The sequence below is a fragment of the Phyllostomus discolor genome, chromosome 14, assembly GCF_004126475.2.
Source record: "Phyllostomus discolor isolate MPI-MPIP mPhyDis1 chromosome 14, mPhyDis1.pri.v3, whole genome shotgun sequence".
Taxonomy (NCBI): domain Eukaryota; kingdom Metazoa; phylum Chordata; class Mammalia; order Chiroptera; family Phyllostomidae; genus Phyllostomus; species Phyllostomus discolor.
Window position 1 is genome coordinate 41644897 of NC_040916.2, and position 20019 is coordinate 41664915.

At 36.3% G+C, this 20019-nt stretch overlaps 1 protein-coding gene across 2 annotated transcripts in view; it reads left to right on the forward strand.

Annotated features, from left to right (window-relative positions):
* MAN1A2 (mannosidase alpha class 1A member 2) overlaps positions 1-20019 on the forward strand; it is a 126127-nt gene that overhangs the window by 54843 nt on the left and 51265 nt on the right. For both annotated transcript variants that reach the window (XM_028502763.2, XM_036015249.1), the window contains exon 6: positions 15115-15209. In XM_028502763.2, coding sequence (XP_028358564.1) covers positions 15115-15209 — 95 coding nt within the window. The remainder of the gene's footprint in view (positions 1-15114; positions 15210-20019) is intronic.

Consider the following 20019-nt stretch of genomic DNA (forward strand, 5'->3'; position numbering starts at 1 on the left):
TTACATTGAAAGCTCAAATCTGTATGTTCTAGGAAACCAACAATGAGTCCCTGAGGTCTGCTGAAAAGAAATAAAACATAAAAAAATAAATTGAATATGACATTATTGTAATACTGACAGACAATAAATTCCTATGTCTCACATAAGCCAGAAAATTACCTATAATTTATAACATGGCAAAGAGCCTCTCTTACAGAATATTATACATGTGTTCTGTGTTCTGGTGTAGGGAACCTAATGAGGGTTATATGTCATCCTAATGAAGTGTTCCTCCTCTTCTGTTGCTTTATAAATATCACAAATGGGAAACTTTATCATTGTGTTTTCTTAGAACAAGGCTATTTATATTAAATATTCACAAGTTTAAAAATCTTGATGATTTATTATGTTTACTTGCTGCTAGCCTCAGACATACGGTATATCTTTTACAGGACTGTCTCATCTCATTTTTTAACGGTTATCAAAGTGGCATCCCTTCCTGAGTAAGATAATAACAATTTATGTGGATAACTTCATCTGAAATCTGTCAGAAAGAGTAGAGAAATGGTTACATGGAGTTTAATACATATTTCACAGATAATAAAAACAAAATAAAAGAAACAGTACCATCAAAATCTTTCTTTACCAAAACACAAATGTTACTGTATTGCCTATAGGGTAAGATCATTTCTGAATAAGTTCATGGATATTTTCTAAGACAAATAGAATATCCCTTTTTAACCTAAAGTCCTTTAGGAAAAGTTCTGAAGTTAAAAAAAGGAATGTAAAATATAATTTTTTTCTGGTTTAAATATTAGTCATTATTATCCTATAGCACTAATTCTTATTTTTGGGGAAACCTGATTTTGCTCCAAAAATTGCTACTATTTTCTTTCTTTCTTTTTAAAAGATTTTTATTTATGTATGTATTTCTTTTTGGAAAGGGGAAGGGAGGGAGAGAGGGAGACAAACATCAATGCGTGGTTGTCTCTTGTACGCACCTAACTGGGGACATGGCTTGCATCCCAGGCATGTGCCCCAGACTGGGAATCAAACTGGCGACTCTTTGGTTCGTAGTCCAGCACTCAGTAGTACACTGAGCCACATCAGCCAGGGCCAAAACTTGCTACAATTTTCATTGAAAATTTGACATCTTCATTTTCTACAGAAGTGCTGGTAATCAGACAAAACATTCCACTATTCTTTGCCAACTCAGATAACATTTTAGAATAGTCTCTCCAACATTTTCCTCTTAAAGCGAGAGTCCATCTGTGTTTTTGTATGCATTCATACATGTTCAAAGTCACAGTACTAGTAACAGTTCATAGTCGATTATTAGGGTTATGATTACTGGTTTGACAAATCAGAAGACAGAGTTTGGAATCACGTGCCACAGGAGCTAAAAATTTAGGGGTGACATATGGAAGGAGTGCACCAGAGAGGAGAAGCCCCAAATGCTGCATGTAGGAGACTATGTATTTAGACCACAGTGTTCCCTTTATTTTTATACCACAACTTTCTGCCTGAAATAAACTCTCATCCTTCTACTTTCTGCCTGATAAAGAATTTCAAGGCCCAACTTAAGGCCCAGTTTATTTATTTTAAACAACTTTATTGAGGTTAACTTGCATACAATCAAATGCACACACTTTAAGTGTATGGTATGTAATTAAATGTGTAGGTTGAATTATAACAAGTGTATGATAAGTTGTTGGAGGGAATACAAATGGTAACAATTTTTGGAAAGTAATTTGGCAGTGTCAACTAAACATTTAAAATTTAAAATTCTCTTTGACCCAGTAATCCACTTTTAGGAATATATTCTCTAAAAGTAACAGTGTGGGTACAGAAGGTATACTTAGAAGAATATTTCATTGCAGTAGTGTTTGTAGTAGCCAGTATTTGAAAAGAACCTGAATATTCATCTAGGGGGGAATGGTTGAATAAATTAATACATCTCTTACTACAGAATGCTGTACAACTATGAACATACTGCAAGTTTAATAAATGACAAGGTCTATCTGGAGAAAGTCCAGACATTGCTAATACAACGAGAACAGTTTGCATGACATTGATGTAACCCGGCAGCCAAGGAGTGTGGACTGGAGTGCACATGCATGAACAATGATGACTTTACTATACTAGTCAGTGGGGATGGTAGATGCCATTGAGTGAGCATGTGTACTTTGTAGTCGTAGCATTCAAAATGACTGAGCGAGCGAGTAGAGCAACAAAGCTGTATCAAACTGTGTTAAGCTTGAACATTTCTCTGAGGAAACTGTTGGGATGGTTCAGAAGGCCACAGCTTTGGGCAACTGGTGGTAGACAGCTTCGTCATGACAACGTGCTTGCTCATGTATCACATCTCAGACAGAATATTTTTGGCAAAACATCAAATCAGCCAAGTGGCTTAGCCCCTCTACAGCCCAGATTGGAGTGCTGTGGCTTCTGGCTTTTCCCAAAATTAAAATCACCTTTGAAAGGGAAGCGATTTCAGACCATCGATGAGATTCAAGAAAATATGATGGGATGGCTGATAGTGATTGGGAAACTGTGTGAGGTCCCAAGGTGCCTACTTTGAAGGGGACTGAGGCATCATTGTCCTATGTACAATGTTCCTTTTATCTTCTCCAATAATGTCTCTATTTTTCATGTTACATAGCCGGATACTTTCTGGACAGGCTTCACATTTTAATTAGGAAAGATAGGCTTGCTCTGCATGTGTGTGTGTTTTCTGTTCACTAGTTAGCCATTGCATTATTTTGGATAAGACATGTGGCAGAGTGGGCTAAAACGGTTTGTAGAGATGAGAGACATAAATGATTTCAAGGGATTTGGGAGATAACATTTAAAAGGATTGGTGATATTTTGGAGGGAGAATGAAGCAGAAGGAATAGTTTGTTGTCTCCAGATTCCTGGGTTTTGGCACTAGACTGATGGTCTGAAATTTATTAGATATTAAATGCTTTAAGAATATTAGATTGGGAGAGGAAGATCATCAGTTCATTTTATGTATTTTGAGTTTGAGGGGGTTTTGTTACATTTAAATGGAAACAGATAGTTGACAGATGCAGTAGATCTGGTGTTTACTGGAGAAGTCTTGACTCAGGATACAAATTTGGGAGTCAGTTGCTGTGTAGATGATAATTGAAAACAAGCACATGTGAAATTGCTCATGAAGGCAATTTAGGGGATAGGGAGAGAAACAACATTAAAGGTCAGATATGAGGAGGATGAATCAGTGAGGGAGTCAGGGAGACTGTAGGATTACTGAACACAATGGAAGAAAGTATTTTAAGGAGGAACAGCTCACTAGTGTCTGAAAATGCTGTTTGCTCAAATGTGTGGCTAATTCTTTGCAAAATCCATTTCAATGAAATAATGGGGCAGAAGCCATGTTGAGATAGGTTGAAGAGTGAATGGGAGGAGAGGAAATGGATACAGAAAAGTATACAATTTTATAAAAGTATACAATTTTATAAAAGTTGGACACTCCAGTACTTGTGTTGTTATGTTAGCAGGAAAAGATTGAATAAAAATCCAACTACTGAATTGTATGTATGTACAGAAAAAAGAGGATGTAAATATGTCAAAATATTAGTTGTATTTGGTTTAGAATGAAGGAACTGTGATTTAAACACTTTTTTCTTTTTACATTTTTTATTTTCCTGGTTTTAAAAATAAGCATATATTTAATAATAGATAATAACAATATGGGTTACTTATTTATCATCCAGGGTCCAGTTAGGAGGCAAAAACTATGACAGTTATTTGAACAGATTTTAAAACAATTATTTACTAGATATAAAATTAACTTGGTAATTACTAGATTAAAAAGAATACCTAGAGGGTATTATCCCAAGTGAAATAAGTCAGAAAAAGAGCAATACCATATGATGGTATCTAGACTTCTCACGGTGATTACACTGTAATGTATATAAAATGTAGAATCACCATATTGTACACCTGAAACAAATATAATATTGTATGTCAACTATATTTTTACTTTAAAAAAGAATAATGTGTAGCCTTGGCCCGTGTGGCTCAGTTGGTTGGAGTGTTGTCCTATAACTGAAGGGCTGAGGGTTTGATTCCTGGGCAGGGTGCATACGGGAGGCAACTGATCGATGTTTCTCTCTCACATGGATGTTTCTCTCCCTCCCTCCCTCTCTAAAAGCAATGGAAAAATGTCTTTGGGTGAAGATTAAAAACAGAAAAAGAAAAAGAAAAAAAATAAGGTGTCATTGAGGTGGCTCTAACAGGAAAACCAAGGCCAAGGGACTATGGAGAAAGGGTTTCATTACTGAATCTTAGAAACTTTAAGAGGACGGGCTGAAACAGACCTGTAATGATAGTGTGCTAGCAGGTTGGTGCTCCTGCTGCTGTCCTTGGAGTGAGGGTTGGGGATGATGAAGCTGGTTCTGCAAATGTTGGAAAAACTGCAAAGTGGATTCAGCTGCTGCCACAGAAAGGAAGTGTTGCTGCTGATGATCTGAAGGGTTAGGAAAGCAATCAACCATAGTGCTTGAGTGTCCTTGCACACTTTTGCTGGGAATAACAAGAATACAAGGCCCTGAGTGCTCCTTACTCAGGTCATTAGGGTTATGCTTGCAAGGATGAGTTAATGCTAACTAGGCTCGCTTCAGCTATAGAGGAGATTCGCCAAGCTCAGTGTCCTTCTCCTATAACCCACTGTGTGTGCAGGAATCCATAATAGGCCCTTTGGATCATCCCTGTGGGATTTAGGTGGTGGGGTGAGGGTGGGCATTTACAACCAATGTAAATGAACTTGAAACTCTGCTGCTACTTGGCCATGAATATTATAGGGTGTTTTTTTTTTTTTAATCTGTGATCCAGTGGTCTTCTGTCTTCTGCCAACATTCATGAAACTGTAGGTAGGCTAATCTGTTAGCTTGCAAGTTGAATAAAGTTCTAGATTTCATCATGAGTTTTTAAATATTGCTTGCAGGCTAATTTTGAATGGGAGGTGTATTTGAATGTGTTCCTACCTCTGTGTTAACCTGTTTGCAGTAATCTTTATTTTGGGCCTAGGAACAGCTGTGCAGCCATTAAGGATATTTCTGTTTATGATGATAATAAAAATTCATCCAAAATACAGTATAAAGAGTCAAAGAGAGAAATTAAGAAAGAGTTGAGAGATTTAAAACAGAGTTCAAAGTTCAAAGTATGTTTAGTGGGAGTCTCAGATGAGTTTAATGGAACAGATGATAGAAAGGTAGAGGATAGCCCTATTTAACAAGATATCAAAAATAAGGAAGAAATATTAAAAGCTGCCAGAGTGGGTTGATTACTTAAAAAAGAATGACACCTAACAGCAGAGTTCTTGGTAGCAATAGATGCTAGAAGACATTGGAATACTATCTGTAAGCTGCTGAGATAAAATAACTGCCTTGTCATTCAGGAGGGAAGATATAAAACCCTGACCGGTGTGGCTCAGTGGGTTGAGTGTCGTCCTGCAAACCAAAAGGTTGCAGGTTTGATTCCTGGTCAGAGCACATGCCTGGTTTGCAGGCTAGGTCCCTGGTTGTGGGCGTGCAGGAGGCAACCAATCAATGTTTCTCTCTCATTTCAGTATTTTTCTCCTTTTCCTTCCTCCCTCATTTCTCTTCTCTCTAAAAATATATAAAATCTTTTTAAAAAGAGGGGGAGGATATAATATACAGGACAAAGCAATATGCAATAAATTAATAAAATATTTTGAGGAATTTAATTATTAACTATAAAAATTAAGATTAAATAATGCAAGGTATGGGAATACATCTATGCCTATATGTCTATATCTAGACATAAATGTATTCCTACACCTTGCATTATTCTTAACACGTCTATGTCTGTGTCTGCCCAAAGGGTGTTTACATGTCATAGGCATTTGGCGATTACGACACCGTGGACTCGAGCATAGGTAGTTTGGACCCACACAAAAATACAAGGCCCTGACTGCTCCTTGCCCAGGTCATCAGGGTTATGCTTGCAAAGATGAGTTAATGTTAAATAGTCTCGCTTTAATTATAAACCACTGCTGCATTTTCTTTTATTTCTCTTATTTTTTTAATCTTTGGTTTTACCTGGAAAGCCCTATGATGAGACAGTCCAGAATGAAACATGAGATAGTGCCGAAAGATGAGACTCCCACGTCATAAAGCGCTCAAACAATTTTACTGGGAAAGAGCAGAAACTAGCCTAGTTGCTAATGATGCAACTGGGCCAAAGCTGAAGGGTGTCTAGTGGCTGCTGTGCACAAAGGTAAAAGGAAAGTATGAATCTTGCCCAACATACACAATCAGAACACAGAACATAAGGAGCATGAACCAAGGTAAACTGGAAACCGTGACGCGAGAAAAGGGAAATCTAAACGTTGCAGTGCTTGGTGTTAGTGAACTAAAGTGGGCTGGAAGGGGATAGTCCAGCCAGGCAACTATAAAGTGTCCCATTCTGGAATGACAAACACAAAGAAGAAATAGAATGGCTTTGATACTGAGGGAAAAGGGTAGCATGGGTCAGTCAGACTAGGAAAACCTATTTGCACAGCCATCCATCATTCAAGTCTGTGCTCCAACTACAGAGGCTGAAGAAGAGGAAAGGGGAAGCTTTTATACAAGTATCCAAGAAAATATTGATCACACACCCAAACAAGACATGCTGTTAATTTTTGGAGACTGGAACACAAAAGTAGGAAATATAGCAAAATCAGATGTCATCAGAACATTTGGGCTAGGGGTCAGAAATGAAGAAGGAGATTGACTTGTGGATTTCTGCAAAGCCAACACCTTGTTTACTGCAGACACATGCTTCAGATAGTCATATAACTGTGTACATGAACATCACTAGATGGCCAATGCAGAAATCAAATACACCGTGTAATTGGAAGCAGGAGATGGGGAAGCTGTATTTTCTCTGCCAAAACAAGACAAGGAACAGATTGTGGTACTAACTATGAACTGTTAACATCAAACATTAGAGTAAAACTGAAGATCATTAAAAGAATCATAGTGCCAAAATACAGTATAAATAACATTCCTGGTGAATTTAAAGCCTACATAAAAAATATATTCGCACTGTTAAACTTGATTGAGAACAAGAAGAACTGTGGACTAAAACTAGAAATATTATTAGGAAAGTATGAGAAAAGACAATGCCGGATGACAGAGGAAACACTAAAAATTGTTAGAGATGGGCAAGAGGAAAAAGCTAAAGGGGACCAAAGCTGTGTTAGAATCCTGAAGCAGTTTTTCAATGACCGTCACTAGAGATAAAGAGAACTATCACAAATTGTCAATGTAAGAAGATAGAAAACAACAACAACAACAACAAAAGACAACAAGAGATCTCTACCACAAAATTGAAGAAATGAGAGGGAAATTCAAAACTAGATTAGGAATTAATCTGACCAGGATACAATAAAGGGAAGGTGGAAACAGTACAGTGAAAATCTATTTAGAAGAGACAAAAGAATGACAGATACTTTTAAAGAAGATTTCTATGAGGAAGAGCAAAGTGAAAGCTGCCCTGAAAGTATTGGGAGGAAATAAATCACCACGGGTAGATGAGGTAACCACAGAATTATTTCAAGCCACACAGACCAAGTCTGTCAAAACTCTAAAAAGAATATGTCAACTATTGTGAGAAAATAATGGCCTACAGACTGGAAACCTTTAATATATGTTCTAATCTTCAAAAAAGGAGATGCCAAGGAGTGCAGAAACTATACAACCATTGCTCTGATTTCTAAGGAAATTGATGCTTGTGGTGGCACACTACCTTATGGCATGTGCCTTATGTGGAACAAGAAATGTTGAATGTTCAAGCTGGGTTCAGAAAAAGAAGTGGCACTTGAGATCTAATGCGAGCATTTGTTGGAGACTGGAGCACCCTAGAGAATTTCAGAAGAAGGTGAGCCAGTGTTTTATATACTACAGTAAAGCCTTTGACTAAGGTGATCATGAAAAGCAGCGGGTTGCTCTGAAAGAAATGGGCGTGTCTCAGCACTTGGTTGTCCTGATGTGTAACGTGTTCTGTGGACAGGAAGTCACTCTCAGGACAGAATATGGAAAGACAGAATGGTCTCCTAAAGGCACAGATGTCAACAAAGTGTGCATTTTATTTCCCTATTTGTTTAATTTGTAAACAGAACATATCATATGAAAAACTGGGCTAGACTTAGAGGAAGGAAGAGTGAAAATTGTTGGGAGAAATATCAGTAACTTAAGATATGTAGATGCTACCATTTTATTGCCAGAAAGTAGGAATGATTTGAAATGACTAGATAAAAGTGAAAGAAGAAAGTGCTACTTGCATTTGAACAACAAGAAGACAAAAAGTTATGATTACAAAAGAGATGCATAACTTTAACTTATATGATGAAGACATTGAAATTGTAGTTTGGCTTTCCTTGGTTCAGTCATCAATTCAGATGGGTACCATAGTCAGTCCATCAAGAGAAGGCTGAGACTTAAAAAGACAGCAGTGGAAGAATTAGGAGCAGTTACCAGGAGCTAAGATATGTCATTAGAGGCCATGGTAAAGATCATCCACACCCTTGTATTCCTAAGTACTGTGTATGGATGGAAGAGCTGGACAGTGAAGAAGGCTGATAGGGAACAAGTTAATTCACAGTCAAACCTTGGTTCTCGAATGTCTCCTATCTCAAACAGTTCAGTTCTAAACCAAGTCGTTTATAGAAAAAATGTCTTGGTTGTTGAACAAAACTTTGGTTCTTGACCCAACAACCCTTTTTATGCTGATGCATTATTTCTAATGGGGAAAAATGATTTAGTTTTCAAACAAATCACTACTTGAACAACTTTCCAGAATAAATGACAGTTGAGAACTGAAGTTCCATTGCATTTGAAATATGGTGTTGGAGGAGAGCTCTGCAGATACCCTGGATCACCAGAAAGAGGAACAAGTGGGCTCTGGGCAAGCCTGAAACATCACTGGAGGCAAAAATGACAAATGAAAGCTTACTTTGGGCACATCATGAGAAGGCAGGGTATTTAGAAAAGACAGTAATGCTGGGAAAAACAGAAGACAGCAGGAAAAGAGGAAGACTGAATATGAAATGGATAGATTCCATCTAAGAAGCCATGAACCTGAGTCTACAGGATCTGAGCAGGGCTGCTGAGGACAGGACACTGTGGACATCACTCATTCATAGAGTTGTCAGGAGTTGGAGCCTAGTCAATGGTATGTAATACACCAAATCTATGTTTATATCTAGATACATTTAATGTCTGTATCTGTATGTAATATATTTGACTCTTGAACAATATGAGTATAAACTTTGTGGGTCTATCATATAAGTGTTGTTCAAGGGTTAGCTGTATTGTGAAATAATCATGCAGGAACATGGACTTTATAGCTGGACTACCAGGGTTTAAAATTAGGCTTACCACTTACTAGTGGTATGACCTTGGACAAGTTCACTTATCTGTTTTATACCCCAGTATGCTATTTTTGAAATGGGAGTAACAGCCATACATCTCATTGGTTGTTGTGAGGATTAAATGGGTTAATGTATCTGTTTGACATTACTGTCATAGTCATCATCCCAACATTTTTGTAGAATATCTTAAAAAGTGCTTAAAACCTTTGTATACGACCATGGATATCTCAGGGAGGTAGGGGTTGGTATGTAAGAGAGAAGATGATTTATACAACAGTGAATAAAACAAAAAGATTTCTGCCCATCTACTGTAGGGGTAACAGGCAATAAACAAGATAGATACATGGCAGAGTGTGTGTTTACACACCTATATGTACACTTACATGCACTGAAAATGGTAAGTGCTAAGGAGAAAGATAAAGCATGGAAGGGGATAAATGGCTTTTAACTTTAAATACAATGGTCAGAGGAGTGTGTGCAAAGGTAGAATTTATGTGAAGATCTAAAAGAGATGAGAGAGCCCTGTGGATACCTTTCTGTAAAAGCGTTTAGTTGAAAGGAGCAACAAATGAAAAGACAGTGCAACAAAAGCATAACTGGCATTGTCAGAGGTCAGCAGAAGAGATCAGTTAGTGGAGCAGAAGTAGGTTGCTGGAGGCAGAGCCAAGGAGAGGAAGTGAGACTGTAGAAATCCATTACTTTCAAAGATTTATATCCTTTTAAAGGACCGTGATTTTTACTCTGAATGAGATGAGATGTCATTTCAGCATTCTAAACTTGACTTCTGTTTAACATTCTCACTTTAACTGCTAGGTTGAAAATGGGTGTAAGACTATTACCTTAGTACAGTAATTTAAATAATTCAATAAAGGAAACAAAAGCACACGTGGATTCTATTTCCTTTTCTAGAATCTACCATGGTTCTTGCCATCTACTATCTTGCTTTGTTTTATTGCTGATATTTTCAAACTCTTTGTAATCTTGCCACATTGTTTCTATTTAGTCCCATTTCTTGTGGTTCTTTCAGACCTAGGAATAATTGTTCTTGTCCTAATTCTTCTGAACCTAGGACAAGTTTGAACGTAATTCCATTACCTATAATTTGTTACAGTAAAAATAACTGGGAGATTTTACATAATGGACATTGAACACACAAAAGGTCTTGTTCTATAAATAAATGAAATGTTTTAGGATTCTTCATTTAAATACTGTTGAGGCTCTTAAACATGCAAATAATTGATCTGTTTTTATCATCTTACCGGTCAAGTGTTCTAGTAGCAGAAAACAGAATCCATTCTACCTAGTGACTTACTAAAGGGTAATGACTAGGTAACAGAATCTTTGGGAGTGACATGATGTTAGGTATTTTTGTTACGTAGCTTGGAACCAGGCAGCCAGGAAAAATATCCAAGCATGCCATATAGCTGATCAAGCAGCATCTCCATGGCCTTTATTGTCCACAAGGTATCTATGAAGGACCAGTTACTAGAACTTCTTTATTAGAGCTACCACAGAAGAAACAGACATCTTCACCACTGTACTTGCAAGACCACTGCCTCAGATCGTTTACTTCTTCCTTCCAAATATTGCACACTTATGTATACTTGGTTCATTGTCTAGAACCTTAGCTGGTGTGGAATCTGGAAACTTGTGTATACTGTTCTGTCCTCTGCAGTATGTGGAGGTATGCCTGGAAGATTTGAATGATTTGAAAGATTTGAAAGATTTTATTATTTGTGAATATCTATCATTTAATAAAAGAAATTAAATGAAATTGACAATGGGTTATCCTTTTTCATATTAGATTAGCAATATACATTTCAATAATTTTCATGTTAAAAATCACAGGGAAACAATCACTAAAAATTTGGTAGAAATATAAATTAGTGAAACATGTGGAGGACAAATTGGCATTAACTGTCCAGATTACAAATGAGTACACTCATTGATTGAACAATTTGGGAATTTATCTTACGTAGTCACATAGTTTGGAAACAAATGTCCATTAATAGAGGACTGGCTAAATACAATTCAGTGAATTCACAAAAGGGGAAATTCTGCAGCCACTGAAGAGAAGGAGATGGTAGACCTTTGTGGACTGATTTGGAACGATCTCCAGGGTACAGTAAGTGAAAGAAGCAATTTCAGAATGGAGTGTACATGTGTGATATTATGTGTGTAAGAGAGAAGGAGAAACAAAGGCTCTGTGTGTGTATAAACCATAAGAAAATTTGTTTCTGGGAGAGCCAGAAAATGAGAAATCGATGTGACATGGCTGGGACTCATGCATACCATGCAACTGATTTAATTTTATCTGCCCTTCCATTCTAAACGATAGCTCTGCTGGATAGAGTAATCTTGGATGTAGGTCCTTGCCTTTCATGACTTCTTTCTAGCCTCTTCTTGCCTGTAAAGTTTCTTTAGAGAAATCAGCTGATAGTCTTATGGGAACTCCTTTGTAGGTAACTCTCTCCTTTCCTCTTGCTGCTTTTAAGATTCTCTCCTTAACTTTAATCTTGGATAATTTAATTACTGTGTCTTGGTGTGTTCTTCATTGTGACCAACTTCTCTGGGACTCTCTTAGCTTCCTGGACTTCCTGGAAATCTATTTCCTTTGCCAGATGGGGGAAGTTCTCCTTCATTATTTTTTCAAATAAGTTTTCCATTTCTTGCTCTTCCTCTTCTCCTTCTGGCACCCCTATGATTCGGATGTTGGAATGTTTAAAGTTGTCCCAGAGGTTCTAATCCTCTCCTCATTTTTTGGAATCCTTATTCCTTTATTCTGTTCCCGTTGAATGTTTATTTCTTTCTCCTGTTCCAAATCATTGGTTTGAGTTCCATTTTCCTTTTCTTTCATTTTAAAGATTTTATTTATTTATTTTTAGAGAGGGAAGCGAGGGGGAGAGAGAGAGAGAGAGAGAGAGAGAGAGAGAGAGAGAGAGAGAGAGAGAGAGAGAGAAACATCCATCAATGTGCGGTTGCTGGGGGTCATGGCCTGCAACCCAGGCATATGCCTTGACTGGGAATTGAACCTGCGACACTTTGGTTCGCAGCCTGCACTTAATCCACTGAGCTACGCCAGCCAGGGCCATTTTCCTTTTCTTCACTGTGGTTCCCTGTATATTTTTCTTTATTTCACTTTGCATAACCTTCACTTCTTCCTCTATTTTACGTCAGTATTCAGTCATTTCTGTGAGCATCGTGATTACCAGTATTTTGAACTCTGCATCTAATAGGTTGGCTCTCCTTGTCATTGCTTAATTCTTTTTCTGGAGTTTTCATCTCTTCTTTCATTTAGGCCATACTTCTTTGTCTTGGCACACCTGTTATGTTCTAAGGAGCAGAGCCTTAGGTATTCACGAAGGTAAGGCAACCCTCTTCACTGCATTGTGGCACTGTCTGTGGGGGAGGGGTCAGAGAGGGAACACTGTCACTTGCTCCACTCTCGCCCCACTTTCCATCACTTCCCCTGCTACCCACTAGCGAATTGTGTCTTTCTGGTGTTGGTTCCCCAGGTGGGTGGGTTTGTGTATATTGTAGGACCCCGTGGGTCCCTCCAATGGACTCTCCTATGAGAGTGGGATATTGTCGCAGCATCACAACCCCCACAGGTTTTTACTGCCTGGGGTTTGAGGCTTTATTTCTCTGCACTGGAACCTTGGGTTGCATGGCCTGTCTTGCTCCTTAGTTGTTCCTCCTGGTTTATTCCCAAGCAAATGTGGGACTGCCCCATCTGCCAAACACTTCCTTGCCATGTGTCCTGTCTGCCTCAGCTGCTGGTCTCCGTCCCTCCTATAGTCAGGACTAATGTTTCTTTTTTAACTCCTTGGTTGTCAGACTTCCATACAGTTTGATTTTTCTGGCAGTTCTGGTTGTTTTTTTGGTTTTGTTTTTGTTTTCAAATTGGTGGTTGTCTTCCTTTTGGTTGTGCAAGGAAGCAAAGTGTATCTTCCTATGCCTCCATCTTGGCCGGAAGTCTTAAAAACTGTTTTGAGCAGTGGAAAAAATGTCAATAGGTGTATTGCATCAAATGGAGAGTACTTTGAAGGTGACTGAAATTTAAACATGTAAGAATAAATACACAATTTTTTATAAATAAATTGTGGGGTTTTTTGGTCCTATCTGGTATTCATGAGTAAATAAGGATAAAATACTATATAAGAAAAAATTTTCTTAATGATATTAGGATGTTGCTTTTTGGTGCGCTATATGGTATAACTGATATTAATAACACAGGTAGTTGGAAAATAGAAAATATGTCATTGATTACTTCTGGAAGTGAAATGGGAATGCTTTCTATTTAAACTGAGTTTATGTTTTTTAAGACATTTTACCATTTTGAACATTAGTTTTATATGTAAAAAAGATGTGATACAAAAATATGATTAACAAATACGTGACATTAGTATTAGTTCTTAAATAAAAACTTAGTCCCTTCTTCCTCATGGTAAACAGAAGCAATACTGTTTTTAATATAGTGTAATACGTCTTTACTAACATATAAATATTAATGCAAAAAGAACAGAATTTACATTCACTTTTGTGAATTAGTACAGTGAATATAAGAAAATTATTAAAACTTATACCTTAAATTGTTCTATTTTTCATTGGGATTTTTGTGTTAAAGTACGTATTCAAAAAAGTGGTAAATTGTTGATACAGGAAACTTTCTAGTTAAAAGTTCTGATAATATGTTTTGTCTTATTTAAGGAGACTTGCAAAGCATCTTAACATAATATTTCTTTAACTACCTACACATATTTCTCCCTCATGTTTTCTACCTCCAATAATATTGGTGTGCTTTCTTTAATACAATCTTGGTTTAGAATTTTGATCTGTTCCAGACCCTCAACTACTTCCTTATCTGAAGAGTCTAATAATATTTTATGAAAAACAGTGAAAAGATGGGACCTTAAATAACTGACCAATTTGAAGTCAGTTTGAGAGGGGATAGGCTTGAGGCAAAAAGGAGATCATGCCACTTGCCCTATAAGATGTTATGATCCAATCTCAGTTTGGAGCCTGTAAGTCAGTAGTCTCCAAAGTAGGGTACACAAACCTATGTGTTTTGAAATGCTAAGAATATTAGAAATTTAACAATTTTAGTAGGTGTATTTTGGTAATAGTACATGATTTTAAGTTTGGAAACACTGATATTTAGGTATTTGATTGTTTCAGGTCCACCTCCCAAAAAAGTGTATCAATTGGAACCAAGGGGTGAAATATTTATAATTCTGAAATTAAACTTGGAATGTGAACTCAAATGTTTTATTTCCCTTTAATAATTTGGATAAACCTTCATGGAAAATGTTGAGGCATAGACATACTTATAGTACTTCAAGGGCATTTATCCAAATTGGGTTGCATCTCTTTTGTCTTAATGTTTGTACTAAGCTTGTATTCCATGGATGAACATTTCATAGCCTAATGTTTTCTCTTAGATCTTTTGCCATCTGAAAATACAGATACTATCAACAGCAAAACTATGTCCTTCACTTTCAGTTACTTGTAATTTCAGCCCATTATACATTGGGTAGCTTTCCTCAGCATCCAGTTTACATTTTGTGATTGTTGTATGCCACATGGTACCAAGAGATGCCATATTTTGCCCTATTCCTTCTTCTGTGTATCCAGTACATTGTGGTACGCATCATATGAGAGACCAGCAAATGCCGATGGCTATAATTTATGAATTGATGACTAATTTATGAATATTCATGTTTTTATCTCAGGTATTCAAGATTAAAGCAGTCCAACTGGCTGAGAAACTCCTTCCTGCCTTTAACACACCTACTGGGATTCCATGGGCAATGGTGAATCTGAAAAGGTAAATTCTGTTTTTATGTAATATTCCTGTTTTAGAATTCTGTGTTAACTTATCTTTTATGGTTTTTATTTAATTTATTCATTAGCTATTTTTTAGTGGTTGCTATAGGAATCACACTGTACATAATTGATTTTTCAGTTAACAGAGTCAGTATTTTAACTCTTCATGTAACAGATAGAAACATTTCAACCACACTGTTCATTTACACTATCCTTCCCATCCTTATTGTGCTAAGTTGTCAGGTGAATTACATCGTAACACACTATTAATCTCAGAATACATTGTTAAAATATTAAACAGACCTATTTATTTTATACGATTGAGGGGAATAATAATCTAATATTTACCCACATGTTTACTGAGTAACAGTCTAATGTTTATGAGGCAGTATATCTAGTGTTCTTTTTTTCTCTTTGAAGATCTGAGTTTTAATGTGATATTACTTCAGCCTAAAGAATTTTATTTAGCATTTCTTGTAGTGCTAATCTGTAGGGATGAATTCCTGTTGTGGTTTTTTTCTTTGTTTGTTTGAAAAAGCCTTTACTTTGCTTTCATCCTTAAAGGATATTTTCAGTGTGTGTAAAATGTTTGATTGATGGTTTTTCTTACCATACTTTGAACATGGTTGTTTCTCTCTCATCTGGTTTTCATTGTTTCTGATAAGTCAGAACTTGAATGATCATTATCCTGTTTTATTCTTTCTGTATCCTGCTTAGCCTTTGCTGATGAGCTTGTTGAATCTGAATATGTCTTTCACTAAGTACAATGGTAAAATCTTGGTTATTATTTCTTCAAATGTCTTTTCTGCCTCATTTTTTTACTTCCTTTTGCAATTTCAATTCGTGTATTTTAGATGTTTTACTACGGTCCCACAGGACCCTGAAGGTCTTATTTTTTTTTCTTATCTCTTCTCGCCGTGTGTTCAGCAGTTCAAGGATTTCCTTTGATCGTGTTCATGGACTCTTTCCTAGGATGCTCTAATCTGCTCATAAGCCTACTCATGAATTTTTTTTTTAAGATTTTTGATTTGCTGCTCTTTCATTCTCATTCTCTGCTGAGATTTTCTATCTTTTCTTTCACTGTGAATGTATTTCCCTGTATTTCATCAAGCATGGTTAGAATAGCTGTTCTAAAATGTTTGCATTCCTAACGTCTAGGTCACCTTGGAGTTGGTTTCAGTGGATTATCTTTCACTGCGTTTGAGTAACACTTTGAATGTATCCTGGACATTGTGAAAGTTTTCTCGTGGAGACTCTTGAATCTCATATTTTTCTAAGGGGTGTGTGCATGCGTGTCTGTTGTCTGTGTGTTATTAAGTAGTTATTTAACTTAGTTGGATTCAAACTTTAAACTTTCTAGGATTCCTCTTCCCTCTTTTTTCAGCAGCTCTAATTTCTGCAGATCACTGGCTTCCAGTTCTTCAAGACAGAAAGACTACAAGTTTTCTGTCAGATATTAGCTCTTTTGCCTAGAATGGACTTTGTCTTTGGGCTAAAAGCTATTAAAAAATGGAAAACATATCCCATGCTCACCTGTTTTTCAAAGTCCCCATTATTTTCAGGATTGCCTGACTTTGTTCATTCTTCAGTGACTTTAGTTCATTGCCATTTTGTACTTTATCCAGAGTTTATAGTTTTTTTTCCCCCATGGAGAAACTGGTTCAGTCACTAGAAGATATCAGCATCATAATACAAAGCATAAATTAGAAAAATTTTGTTAGATTTATTCACAGTGGCTTGATTTTAAAAATGCTCTGATAAATAGTATTTAAAATTTTTAAGTTTCTACTTCTGGAACATGAATACAGTTGTTTTTGTAAACTTAGTTTGAGTTCAGTCTTGCTGAATTTGCATTTTCTTGATAATATCAATAATTTATCTGAAATCCCACCCCCCCCTTTACTGTACTGGCTACAATATGGAGTAGAAATGGTGATCACAGACATTCTTGTCTTAGTAGAAAGTGAGTTTCTTACCAGTAAGTATGATGTTAGCCATAGATTGTTTTGTAGATAATTGTTATTAGTTTAAGGCAGTTCTATTTATTCTAATATTTTAAAAGGTTTAAAATTATGTATTTTTGAAACTTTTTCAAGCAATTTTTCTATAGTTTATTTCTAAATCATTTTATTACAGTCATTTAGCTTGATTTATTTTCCAATGGGGAACCATTATTACATTGAAGGAATAAACCCAATTTGATCATGATGTAGAATTCTTTTTATATATTGCTGGATTTTTGCTAATATTTTGTTTATCGTCTTTGCATTTTTTTGTGTGTGTGATGTTGGTCTATACTTTTTCTCTTGATATTCTTGTCTAGTTTTCATATCAAGGTTGTGCTTCTCTTATAAAACATGTTGGGTAGTGTTCTTTCTTCTCTTCTCTGGAAGAGTTTGTATCGGAATTATTTTTTTATCCTTATGCTTGATAGAAGCTTCCAGTAAAGCCATTTGGGTCTGGAATTTTGAGAAAGTTTGAACACTGCTGATTTTATATCTTTTATCACTTAAATAAATTACATTAGATAACTTGTTTTCTATTTATTTTAAATAAATTTTAGTAAGTTATACTTTCCTAGGACTTTGGTCATCTAGCATAATATAGTAATTACATCCTTGTATTGATTTACTGTCTGTATTATATGTTACATATTTTCAGTAAAGAGTGGCATTCAGCTTTTTCTGCATACCCCTAAGCAAGATACTGTAGATATTCTCAGTGAATAAAATACACTTTCCACTTTCAAAGGACCAACCAGGACTGCATGATATTCAGTGGAGGGACACATGGTAAATACCCAACTAATCTGTTACAGAGGACATCAGTTTACAGTCAACACGATATGAGATCATCAGAGAAAAGGAAGTTTACTTTTATTTAAGAAGGTTAGGGAGTTTTCAGGAGCATTTTAACTTGTTTTTGTAAAGGAGTGAGAGATATGAATAGGTGGTAGATGATGTAAAGCATCCTGAGCGGAGGAAATAATTTAACAAAAAGAGATGTGGAAATGGGAAGATACAGGTAAGAGACTGACTTTTAGAGAAATGGCTGGTGATGAAATATGGGGGTCTAGTATGTATGAACCACCAAATGCCTCAGCTAGTCCTCTGAGTAAAGAGATTTATGAAAGGGCAAAAATGCCATTTTTGTGGAGAGCCTTAACCTTTATTCTCGCCTTGGAGTTACTGAGATATATTTCAGTACCAGGAGATTAAAGGAAGATCTGAAGAGGGCATTTGAAATACTTTCCTCTGAAAAAGTAACAAGGCATGTATAGGACATAAATGAAGAGGGTCCTGGTCATCACTGATGCCCCTAATGTGGTGAGTTAACTCATGGAGCAAACTGGGAGCACTTTTCTGGAAGTCCTTTGCCCTTCTGAAGGCCGCAACATTCTCAACAGCAGGGATGTTTAACCCCTTCACTAGATTCAGTCCTCTTGCTTTGTACATGCATCCAACAGAACCATGCCTGTTTTGTTGACCACCATATTCTAAACACTTAACATGCGGCTGCACGCAAGTAACTTATCCTACATAACAGTCCGATAAGTAGTGATTCTGACATAGTTGGCAAAAGCACAAGGAATGAAGCTTAACTAAATATGCAGAATAGAAGCTGAATGGACCAGGAAACCATATACATGAAAGGCTTTATTAAAAACAGCAGAAGAAACCACACCAAGATGACATTACCCAGCCAACAGGCTTGGCATCCTCCACATAACCCTTTAACTGCTATATCACTGTATTTCTCCAGCTTGACCACTGAAGGTAGTTCTGTTATTCAGGGTTCAGTGAAGGATTCTGAGAGGAAATTGTTTACTATGATTTTGGATAAGTACTTAGTTTGGATTGATCTCTTCAAGAAGGAGTAAATAGATAAAAATTAAGACCTTAAAAGGATTTTACACCTTTGGAAAACTCAATCAAAGAGTCAGAAGAAGCAGGCATTTGATGAACATTTACTTTAGGAAATATTTAAATTTTAAACATAAGCTTGCCTGTCTTAAAGTTTTCAATCATGTTGAACTTAAAAATATTATAAGCCAAATAAAATTTAAGGGGAATAACAAACTAGGAAAAATATTAGTAGCATTAATGATATTGATGGCATGTGAGTATCGTAATATATAAATAGCTTTTACAGACTGCTATGAAAAATGCTCACCAATTATTTTAAAGCTGCCACATGACTGGGTAATTCAAAAAAGAAATACTATTAAAAATAAACATTAAAACCTTTAGCTACTTTAGTCATCATTTTTTTTTTACCAAGAAAATTGACAAAAAGAGAATGATGTTATTTAGGTTTGTCAGAGTGAAGAAATGAAAACCATGTATAATTGTTGGAATTGGAAATCTGAGTAATGTGGAAGGTACATTGGCAGTAGGTTCCAGAAACCTTGAAATATCCCTGCCCTTTGACCTTTCACTTCCAGGACTTTATCTTGGTGAAGTGAAAGTATACACAAAGATTTGGTTGTAAGAGGTTTATGGCAGTGATGTTTATATTAGTGAAAGAATCATTACATACAAAGGGGTGGCATGTCCATGCCGTGGAATGTCACAGCCATTTGAAATGATGTTCTGGAAGTGAACTTTTGGAGAAGGATGATACTTGTGATGTATTAAGTGAAAAAGCAACATATGTAAGAATATGACCCTATTTTTAATGAAATAAAATATACTCTATCATGCTGGCTACTTGCTTCTAAGTAGGAAACAGAATTCACTTTCTTGCTGTATCTTCCTTCTCCTTAGGCTTGTCCCTCTCCTTCCCTCTTCTTATCTCTTTACTTTTCTCCC